At 45.0% G+C, this 10,050-nt stretch overlaps 3 protein-coding genes across 3 annotated transcripts in view; 1 reads left to right on the top strand and 2 right to left on the bottom strand.

Moving 5' to 3' along the window:
* The first annotated feature begins 1,548 nt into the window (after window positions 1-1,548).
* LOC123119124 (histone H2B.1-like) lies at window positions 1,549-2,334 on the top strand. The gene has a single exon (XM_044538818.1). The coding sequence runs from the start codon at window positions 1,638-1,640 to the stop codon at window positions 2,109-2,111; it is 474 nt and encodes a 157-aa protein (XP_044394753.1). The 5' UTR covers window positions 1,549-1,637; the 3' UTR covers window positions 2,112-2,334.
* Window positions 2,335-4,414: 2,080 nt separating this feature from the next.
* On the bottom strand, window positions 4,415-5,537 carry LOC123119123 (uncharacterized). Its single transcript, XM_044538817.1, has 4 exons — window positions 5,369-5,537; window positions 5,180-5,282; window positions 4,882-5,083; window positions 4,415-4,757 (listed from the first exon to the last, which is right to left on the bottom strand). The coding sequence occupies exons 1-4, from the start codon at window positions 5,471-5,473 to the stop codon at window positions 4,700-4,702; spliced, it is 468 nt and encodes a 155-aa protein (XP_044394752.1). The 5' UTR covers window positions 5,474-5,537; the 3' UTR covers window positions 4,415-4,699.
* Window positions 5,538-7,005: 1,468 nt separating this feature from the next.
* The window catches only part of LOC123119121 (enolase), a 4,890-nt gene continuing 1,845 nt past the window's right edge, over window positions 7,006-10,050 (bottom strand). Inside the window, exons 4-17 of the mRNA XM_044538815.1 lie at window positions 9,767-9,814; window positions 9,598-9,684; window positions 9,409-9,489; window positions 9,218-9,319; window positions 9,051-9,131; window positions 8,894-8,968; window positions 8,656-8,718; window positions 8,483-8,563; window positions 8,205-8,399; window positions 8,072-8,122; window positions 7,877-7,965; window positions 7,732-7,783; window positions 7,560-7,616; window positions 7,006-7,326 (exon numbers count right to left, since the gene is read on the bottom strand). Of these exons, the coding sequence (XP_044394750.1) occupies window positions 7,246-7,326; window positions 7,560-7,616; window positions 7,732-7,783; window positions 7,877-7,965; window positions 8,072-8,122; window positions 8,205-8,399; window positions 8,483-8,563; window positions 8,656-8,718; window positions 8,894-8,968; window positions 9,051-9,131; window positions 9,218-9,319; window positions 9,409-9,489; window positions 9,598-9,684; window positions 9,767-9,814 (1,143 nt within the window). The 3' untranslated portion in view covers window positions 7,006-7,245. The remainder of the gene's footprint in view (window positions 7,327-7,559; window positions 7,617-7,731; window positions 7,784-7,876; window positions 7,966-8,071; window positions 8,123-8,204; window positions 8,400-8,482; window positions 8,564-8,655; window positions 8,719-8,893; window positions 8,969-9,050; window positions 9,132-9,217; window positions 9,320-9,408; window positions 9,490-9,597; window positions 9,685-9,766; window positions 9,815-10,050) is intronic.

The raw sequence follows: 10,050 nt of genomic DNA, 5'->3' as shown, positions 1-10,050 counted from the left end.
ACTCCCTCCTTCCCGGTTTATAGGGCTTATCTCAAAAATTTCGGTTTCTCGTTTTATAAGTCTCAATTTGATTGTTCCCCATCACATGCTCAGATTTCAAGATGCATTAATTCATTGCATGCAAGGATTATGAGAAACTTGACCAATGCATGTACTTCATGCATGCATGCATTGCAATTAATGCACTGGTAAACACAATTCTTTGAGGAAAACGAACGCATTAATTGAGTGCTTTTACAAACCACGAAAATTATTCCATCACTCATCATCCACCTTGGTTGGTGAGATTTTTGAATTGAGCCCTATAAACCGGAAATGAGGTAGTATAATTTAATTCATCATGAGCATATGCATCCGGTATATCTTTTGTTCTTGATGTTTGCGAGTACATTCAAACGTACTCACTGGCTTGTCCCTGGCTATTGTCTTGGCCAGATCATGACTCAGAGACGAGCACTACGAAGACACCCCGCAACCTAGGATTCGGAGATAGCAGCCACGCGAGATAGGAGTTATCCAGGTCAGCTGTTCCCGTGGGAATGGAGTTCCACCAACGTTGGAGATCCACGAGTCGTTTCCATCACCTGCCACTAGAAATCATTGTTGTACTCAATGGACCTATAAGGTCTTGTACTCAAATACTTGTAATTGCTTGGAATTCTGTATCAAGGAAATGTCCATCAGCAACAGTAATCCTGGGGCTGGTGGTGACATAAGGGTCGTTTGCTGGGAATTTATGTCCCGGAAATCCGGCCCCGACACTAACCATTGTGGCCTTCCCCTAAAAAAACCTCCAGAAAATATTTGTATCCACGTAGACATTTTTTATTAAGTGAAGTGCACTGTTCGCCTAAAAAAACTTCGGAACCTATAACTCCCGAATGACCAGATTTTAAGCTTTTGGGCCGAACACCACGATGGCCGTCGGATGAAATCACACGCATCTTGAAGCAATTATGGTGCCGCGTCATTTTCCTCAGGCCTTCGGCGCAACCACGCCATCGGCCGAACGCAACCACGCCATCGGCCGAACGAATCCATCTCTTCCCACTACACCCCCGCTCCGAGCGGAATCGTTGGGTCGTTTCTGCCTTGGGGAACAATTTGTTCGGCACTAATATTACATCAACGTAACCTGTTACGTGATCCTACGTAACTTTCCCTTTAATTCTCTCCTCCCCCTAATTTTCATGGGTGTGGGCCCCTCTCCCTTCCCTATTCCAATTTGCCAAATCAGCAGCACTACGTAAACCTTAGATAGCTTTTTTTTTTTAGACAAACGTAAACCTTAGATAGCTTTGCGTGGACGCAGCATTCCTCATTTCTTCGGTATGGAAAGGGCTTCTACCGAACGTTCGGGCCTTATCAGGGTCCAATTTTTTTCAAGAAAACCACGGTCCGCCCGGCAGAGATCACGATCGTCCATCCAAACAGCACCGAACGCCTCACACCGTCCCACGTCACTGATCCGGGACAACCACGCCTCCACCAATCAGCAGTCACATCTCTCCCTGTATAAATCCTTCAGCTCCGCTCCTCCTTTCCCAGCATCTCGTTCCAAATCTCCCAACCTTTCCCCAACAAACCAACCCGCACCGGCTTCGGCGGCTTCCCCTTTCCCCGCTCCAGAAGCAGCGATGGCCCCCAAGGCGGCGGAGAAGAAGCCGGCGGCGAAGAAGCCCGCGGAGGAGGAGGCCACGACGGAGAAGGCCGAGAAGGCGCCGGCCGGGAAGAAGCCCAGGGCCGAGAAGCGGCTGCCGGCGGCGGGCAAGAGCAAGACTTCCGGCAAGGAGGGCGGCGGCGACAAAAAGTCGAAGAAGAAGAGCAAGAAGAGCGTGGAGACGTACAAGATCTACATCTTCAAGGTGCTGAAGCAGGTGCACCCCGACATCGGCATCTCCTCCAAGGCCATGTCCATCATGAACTCCTTCATCAACGACATCTTCGAGAAGCTCGCCGGCGAGGCCGCCAAGCTCGCCCGCTACAACAAGAAGCCCACCATCACCTCCCGGGAGATCCAGACCTCCGTACGCCTCGTCCTCCCCGGCGAGCTCGCCAAGCACGCCGTCTCCGAGGGCACCAAGGCCGTCACCAAGTTCACCTCCTCTTAGATTGTACATCTAGTAGCAACTGTAGATGGTTCTGTTTACTTGGTGCCTGTCTGACTCTGGTTATCTGAAAGTAGAAGTGGTATTAGTGCTGGCTGGATGGGAATTGCCGAATGATTGCCAATACTCTGTTGGTTCGTTGCCTGCAAGAACTGGACCTGTGCTTCTTTTCTTTTGGTAAACTGACATATCAAAAGTAGTGATCCATTTCAGCTATGATTGCTAATCTCTGCCATGTGGTTATAAGTTATTGACGATGCGCTGACAGTAAGTTACGTTTCGTAGTAGTTTGCATTGCTTAACCAGCAGTACCAGTCAATTGTTTAGGCTGGAGCAGCTTGGTCCTGCCACTGTTGATGGTGTTACTCTGAAAATGTGAGAGAAATAGACTAGTTGTCCATTTCTTGCCGGAAGGCATTCAAACAAGATGATGTGTCAGAGGCATGCTACTATATTGCCTTGCTGTAAACAAGATGGTGTTAACTGTATTGTCTTTTATGTGCATTTGGTGTATTATCTTCTGATCTGCTGGTGTCATGTACACAAAGAAGGTGAACTATCTTCACTTAAATCCAAGGACTGATAACTTTTGTGACTTGCCAGTTGCCACGGTGGTAGTATATTAAGTGTTGCATTTGTGATAGCTGTGGCAACCTGAATCTGCGCGCATCGTGTACTGTGGTAGCACCGAAACAACAGTTGTAATAACACAGTGGTATTTTGGTCAGCATTTATTATTATTATTGACTAATATCTTTTATCTTGGGTTTGGGTTGGCAGGATAAACAAGGTAGAGAGTTCAAATATATGACTCATTCTATTAATTAAGTAGGTGGTGTGCCACAAGAAGCAAAAGATGAGCTATGCAGGCTACAAATAAGTGCAACGAGAGGGTGAACTTCTACAGCTTCTGGAGCTACCTGTTCTCATCCTGCTCTTCAGACACCGCAGCAATTCAGAGATTGTTGAACTTTATGACTAGCTGGTAAGCGCTTCCAAAATCCTATAATTGAAATTAGATTCTGGTGATAGGTTGCATCCTGCAGGCTGCAATTAATTTGAAACAACTTGGATATGTGTTGATTATCTGTCCGTCTGTCGTTTTTGTCCTCTCGATAGTTCCTGAGTCGATCAAATTGTATGTATAGAAGGACAAACTGATCAAGACCTGTGATTCATTGGTCGTCTCTAAAATTTCAGGAGAGATGGTATGTGCTATTATAAAACATCAAGAAATGCAAATTAAATGTGAGATGTTCTATTGGTAACACCAGTTTGTTAACACCTCGACGGCGTTATCCAATGGTCACACGGTCACCGTGAGTCTCTAAATCATTAGTTAACAGAAGTACTCGGATGGCTACTTATAAGATATAATATAGTTATGCAACTCAACTAAATTTGTAAGAATTAAAAAAGAATCAGCAAAAAGGTAAACTAGTTTTTCAGCATTCCAGAGCATTGCAAGCATTGTTCAGAAGAGGTAACCATCTGCACAAGAATCTAGTTTAACATCAAATACTGATGAAAAGGAGTTGAACTAGTACATCTAGAAGAAAAACTGCATCACAGACTAGGATCCTAATCCCTTGTATAGACATTCATATTATGAATGTGTGACCATTGTCAACCAACCGGCACCTTAACACAGCCGTAGAGCAGTCTAGGTGGAAGAACATGCATGTAAAGTTATGCACATGGTCTTTCCGTGCATAAGATCCCCACAAAAAAGAAAATTTAATCAAGGAAACAAAGAGTAAGTAAGTTTATGTCACAACAGACAAGTCAACTATATAAAATTATAAATCATCATCTTCAGCTGCCGTGACAGAAGATGCCAAAGGATCTTAGCCTGGCAGTGAATAATTAATCAACATCAACACTGATATGCCTTGAAAATTATTTCAGTTAATTTGTTGCAGAATCCAAAAATTGATATTGGTGCATTGTTGTAGAGACTAAAGATTCAGCTAACGCTAAACCAAATTCTCCACATTCCTGAGAGGCTGTGGCATTGCTCAGTAGAGGTAATCATTTGCCAAAAAAAAGGTGCAAGGTTTATTAGCAATGCTATTAGATACTGAAAATATCGTCATGTTGCTAGCAACTGAATTTGTGACACTAAATATTATTTGCCAAGAATAGGAGGTGAAATCATATTCTTAGTTGTGCTATGATCGACCTAACTGGTGCCTAGGCAACGAAACAAATTAGAATCCAGCAGCTAACCCACCCTAGTTGTTGATTCGAAAGCAGTTTCCTGGAGGGGAGTGTCTCATGCTCCCAGGTCCCAGCAACCTACAGCTGCTAGAAAAGAAATCATGGCACAGTTAAGAGAGTCCTGAAACGAAGATGCATTAAACTACGCCTGGTTGCCACAGCAGTCATCATCATCAGTTCACGGCATCCCTTCCCTGCCGGGTTGCATTCCCAAAACAAGTTTCGAGTTCAGATAAAAAAAAAGCAAAATTTACACCACTAACAGCAGCAGCAGCAGCTTCAGTGTTGTCGCTCAACGACATACATCCCTGGGCGGTGTTTGCACTAGATCACTATCAGTAGGAAGATCGTCGCAGTCTGCTCTCTCGATGCTATCTCCTCTCGCTCAGTTTTCTTTTCTTCTTGCTTTTCACGGTTTCTCCATGGCGCCTGCATCATACGCAAACACGCCGTAACTGCATTAGTAGTGACAGAACCTCAAGAAACTATCGGCATGAGCTAAATTGGACTGCACTGCTTCAGCCAAACCGACCGAATACTCAAAAGGACTCACCCATCCTGCCTCTGCTTTCGTTCTCTCTTGACGCTATTTGGCTTTGGCTCATCTTTGCCGTGCCGCCTGAGCACCTCAGAGTCACCACTGCCGCCGCCGGCATCCGCGACACAGTCCCTCGACAGCGCAAGTCTATCAAGAACGGATGCATCGACCGAGGTTTCTTCTAACCGTGCCTTGAAATCCTCCAGCAAAACAACACCTGGAAAAGCACAAGCATATAGCATGTTGCTCAGCAAAGAGATCGCTGCGGCTATATATGATGAGTGTCTGGCAAAGTGGTTCAGGTAGTAAGTACCGAGGGCACGCAGCGTGCGCAGATCGAACCCGTCGGCGAGGTGGGGGCGGCCGGCCGTCTCCGCCCGCTTCACGGCCAGCATCTTCAGGCTGATGAGGAGATCCTGCACAACACCACCGTGGCGCCATTAACACCAGTCGTTAGGAAGAGAAGCTAAGAGAGAATAAGAAGAGGAGGGGCGTCACGGACGAGCTCTGGCTCGGAGAGGGCCGCGAGCCACCGCGACTCCTCGGTCTTGGCGCTGTTCTCCGCAGCCTCCGTAGGTGGGGTTTCCCCGGCGGCGGGAGGCGCCATCAAGGAGTGGGGAGAAGATGGGGTGATGTTTTTTTTTCGTTTTAGCTTTTTTTGGGAGATAATTATTTTTTACCTTTTTAGGGTAAAGCCAATTTTATTAATCAAAAATCATTTTTTTAGGGGATCAAAGACCATAATTAGTGGGATACAATTCGGGCCGAGGTAAAGAAAGAGAACCTCACTAGTAAACTATGTGCGTCGAAATTAATAACACGACATTCGAAAGTAAAATTACAATTAAAAGAAGCTGCTCTGCTTTGATCTCACTGATGATGGCACTAACTCTACCCTAGCTACCTTGCCTAATATCTCCCGCAACTTGTTTAGAATCAGATGTTATGATAAAATTGTGTAGATGAAGGTCTCTTGCTAATGATAGAGCTTCACGGCAAGCCAGCCGTTGGGCCATGAACACCTCCAATAACTAGTGCCGAGCTGCGTAGATAGTTGTCGTTGTTGTCCCGGCAAACAGCCACCGCCGATTCTCCCATACATGGCTGAATAGTCGCGTCAAGGTGGATTTTTGCAAAGTACGGAGGGGGCCCCTTGGGGCGATGAGCACCCATATTTGCAGTAGCAATGCCCACCACAGCAGCTAACGGCTTCTTCTCATGAATAATTTGGACATCAATGAATCTTGTGACAAAAGAATGCAATGCAGCCCGGCTTTGAAAGATGCTTTCGTGAATGGCCTTTCAACGTGACGATCAAATGGCCCAGAGAGTAACTTCCATCTTTACGAGCGGCCCATGTGATAATGATTCGAGTAGAGAGAAGAGACATTGCCGGCGCCAGTGTGGGATGATGGTTTGTGAGAGACGGTGGTTGGCGGTCTTGCCGGCGCCAGTGCGGGATGATGTGCGACCGAGGTGGTAAGGGAGCTTGGGTGAAGACCCCATCTCGACCTTTGTGCCATGACCAACAATGGTTGCGGTTGTGGTCGTCCTTAACCTTCCTTTAGGCATCGGTGTTATGCTATCGCACACCTCCTGCAGGGACCCGACCATCATGGCCTCCCTCTTCAAGGGAAACCCTTGATCTTGTGATCGGACGATTGTGGCACTCGGGTGTGTCATTTTCCCTCTCAGGGGCTTCATCTTGGAGCTCACGACAAGCAGGACCGATGGTTAGCGGTGGTGGTGTCCAGGCTTTTGTGGCAAGATTGAAGGTGGTTGCAAGTGGCTAAGTTTTTGTGCAGATTTTCATTCACCTTCACGCGTCCGCTACAATGTGGGTTATCTCGACAATCACCTATGGAGTAATTTGTTCAGATATGATGGTTTTCAGCCGGTTTTCAATCTGTTTTTCGCCCAGTTTTTCTAGTTGAAATCCGTTGCTGTCAGAGGCAAACCTCCGAAATCATGACGTGCTTCAAGTACTCATCTCCAATCAACCAGGACGCCCCATCAATGACAACAGAAGCAAGTTTCTTTAAAAGAAAAACAGATGGCAATGGAAAACCAGTGTTTTGAGAATAGCAAACAAAGATGAAAGCAAGTTTCTCAGAAGCATGCTTTCTGCAACAAGTAAACTAACACAATAACGGCAAAGATGATGCGCCAAAAACTAGTATTACACATCCAAAAGGTTCAGGGCCGAATCAGGTACATATCCACAAGGACCAAAATTGGAGCAAGTTTGGGGGTACATATCCGTTCCGTTCACATAAAACATGCGCGGCATTCATTATTGCTCAATCCTAAGAGCTTCAACCAGAGTTCATTCCGGAGGTTAAACACACCCATTTTCACAAAAACTCGTGCAGATCCCATCTAGTAGGGCTCCACCGGTGCACGGAACTTGAGGCCAGCGTACACCGCGGCATCGCCCAGCTCCTCCTCGATCCTCAGAAGCTGTTCAATTTGAAAAAATAGCCGTTAGTTTGGCTTCGCAGAAAATGAATACTGTCAAGATCAGACACAAATGAGACACACAGCAAATGAGAAATGAACACACAGCACTTAATAAACGAATAACACATGAGGATCACATAAATTTCTTTTGTTTGATTGCAAGGTACTGTTGGCCAACATAATATCAGGAGATTGCTTCAACAGAACAAGAATAAACAGGGAGAGCTACTTGCCTGGTTGTACTTGGCAAGACGCTCTGAGCGGCACGGAGCCCCGGTCTTAATCTGACCCTGTTGCACATAAACAAACACTGGTCAGTTACACCCAGAAGGTTTATGAGCATTGCGACCAGTCTCGTTAAAATTGCCCCGACAAATGCTAACTATGCAGATTATAAAACCATACCGTGGACAGACCAACAGCCAAATCAGCAATGAATGTGTCCTCGGTCTCACCACTGCAGACAGCAAATGTAAATAAGCATACAGATGGTAACAAGAGAAACAAAGGGGAAAACTCGCACAACAAGGAAGTATCTCCTATCATGTACCTCCTGTGACTGGTCATCACACCCCAGCCGGCATGTTTTGACATCTTCACGGCCTCGATACTCTCAGTGACGGATCCAATTTGGTTAACCTATTACGTGCAAAGGATGAACAGTCAGAATGTGCAGGACATCACTCTATACTCGTCACAGGAAAATAACGAGTAAGAACCAACTTCTGGTTTAACAGAATAATACCTTGAGCAGAAGAGCATTGCATGACTTCTCCTGGATTGCCTTTGCAACTCTCTGCACAACAAAATGATATAAGCAATTGCAGTGGTCCAACAAAATGAAAGTGACCACCTACTCGACAGAGCAAATCACTCACAGTTGGGTTGGTGACTAGAAGGTCATCACCAACAATCTGAACTTCCACTCCACATTCTTCAGTCATCTTAGCATAGTGCACCCAGTCATCCTGGTCAAACGGGTCCTCAATCGACACAATGGGGTACTCGCTCACGAATGACTTGTATACGTTCTTCAGGCTATCTCCAGATATCTTCTGGGAACCATCGTTGTTCTACAACAAGAGAAGGGGATGTTAAAAATGCTCATGAAAGGAGAACAAATTGTTACCACAAAATAAACAATGGGGCTGCTTACCTCTTCCTTGAAGTTGAGGTCATAGGTTTTGTCCTTGTCATTGTAGAACTCTGAAGCAGCAACATCCATTCCAATGACAACCTAGAATTTCCCATAGCAACAAAGCTAATTTAGCTTCAAACTAAAACTTGAGAGAGAAGTGCACAAGAACAGATCAATTCAAGCAGACAAACCTTGCCGGTGTATCCAGCCTTTTCAATTGCAGTCTTCAAGAGCTCAAGGCCCTCCTTGTTCTCCTAAAATACCAGAAAACAAAACAAACTCAATTCCCACCCTACATTGACTCTCAATTTTGTAGTAAAACAGTAGTTCTATACATTAAAACATAACAGTCAACGGCTGCTGTCAAAACACCAAGGCATGCCAAAGCAAGGAACTGCAGTTCATAACCTAAGAAAACAAGGAAAATACCTGAATGTTAGGAGCAAAACCACCTTCATCTCCGACATTGGTGGCATCCTGCCCGTACTTCTTCTTGATAACAGACTGTTACAGAAAATGACAGTTTCGGTGAATTTATGTTTTACAAGATGATAGGGACAAAAAAAAACTAAGAATAAAGTATTACCTTCAAGTTGTGGTACACTTCAACGCCCATCTTCATTGCCTCCTTGAATGAGGTAGCTCCAGTAGGAAGGATCATGAACTCCTGCAGATATGCAAGTATAGGCATAAATAACACATGTGCGGAAACAACATGACAGCACATGTGGAAATCTTAGTTCAGAGCATTGCCTGCATAGCAAGCTTGTTTCCAGCATGGGATCCACCATTGATGACATTGAACGCAGGAACGGGCAAAACCAATTGCTTGTTGCCAGCAAGGTTGGCAATGTGCTGCAGTGAAGAATATCTCATGTTAGAAAACAGGATAGCTAAAAGCAAACACATGAAGAATGATCAGAGGGGATTAATATGCTGCATACCTGGTACAGTGGAATCTTCTTGACGCTGGCTCCAGCTTTGCAAACAGCTAGTGATACAGCCAGGATTGCATTAGCACCAAGCTGAATTCACAAAAGAAATCAGACTGTTAGAAGGGAACCTACAAATGGAAATAAGTATTTGCTACTAGACTTCTAAAAGTAAAAGTCATCATGGGTTATATGTTATACCTTTTGCTTGCACCAACCCCACTCATTCTTGGTTCCATCAAGCTGCTGAACCATAAAGTTGTCGAGCTCAGTTTGAGCGGTAGGGTCCTGTAGAAGGAAAAAGAGCAATGAGTAAATTATGCATTCTCAAATCTCATGAAAGAGAAAGGGGGGCAAAGACAAAACTAACCTTGCCGACCAAAGCGGGTGCAATAATGGAGTTCACATTGTTAACAGCCTGTGACAGAACAGCAAAAACATGTAAATATCACAAGAACTAAATTATGCATGCAGTTGGTAATATAATGTCAACTGCAGTAGAAACCACCATTAGATGCAGTTATTCTAGTGAAACATCATGCCATAAATGCAGTTATTCTACAGTCCACTAAATGATCCCCCGCTGTTCATTTTATGGTGGTCTTCAGCAAGTTGGTTTATTAGCAAGGAAAAATATACGACGTGAGATTTATA

Source organism: Triticum aestivum, chromosome 5D (genome assembly GCF_018294505.1).
Source record: "Triticum aestivum cultivar Chinese Spring chromosome 5D, IWGSC CS RefSeq v2.1, whole genome shotgun sequence".
NCBI classification, from domain to species: Eukaryota; Viridiplantae; Streptophyta; class Magnoliopsida; order Poales; family Poaceae; genus Triticum; species Triticum aestivum.
This window is presented reverse-complemented; position numbering and strand designations above follow the sequence as displayed.

Coding starts and splice junctions, on each gene's coding strand:
- LOC123119124 (XM_044538818.1), top strand. CDS start 1,638: ATGGCCCCCAAGGCGGCGGAGAAGAAGCCGGCGGCGAAGAAGCCCGCG.
- LOC123119123 (XM_044538817.1), bottom strand. CDS start 5,473: ATGGCGCCTCCCGCCGCCGGGGAAACCCCACCTACGGAGGCTGCGGAG. Junction 5,283..5,368: donor CCCTCTCCGAGCCAGAGCTC/GTCCGTGACGCC, acceptor GGTGTTGTGCAG/GATCTCCTCATCAGCCTGAA. Junction 4,758..4,881: donor CGAAAGCAGAGGCAGGATGG/GTGAGTCCTTTT, acceptor CGTATGATGCAG/GCGCCATGGAGAAACCGTGA.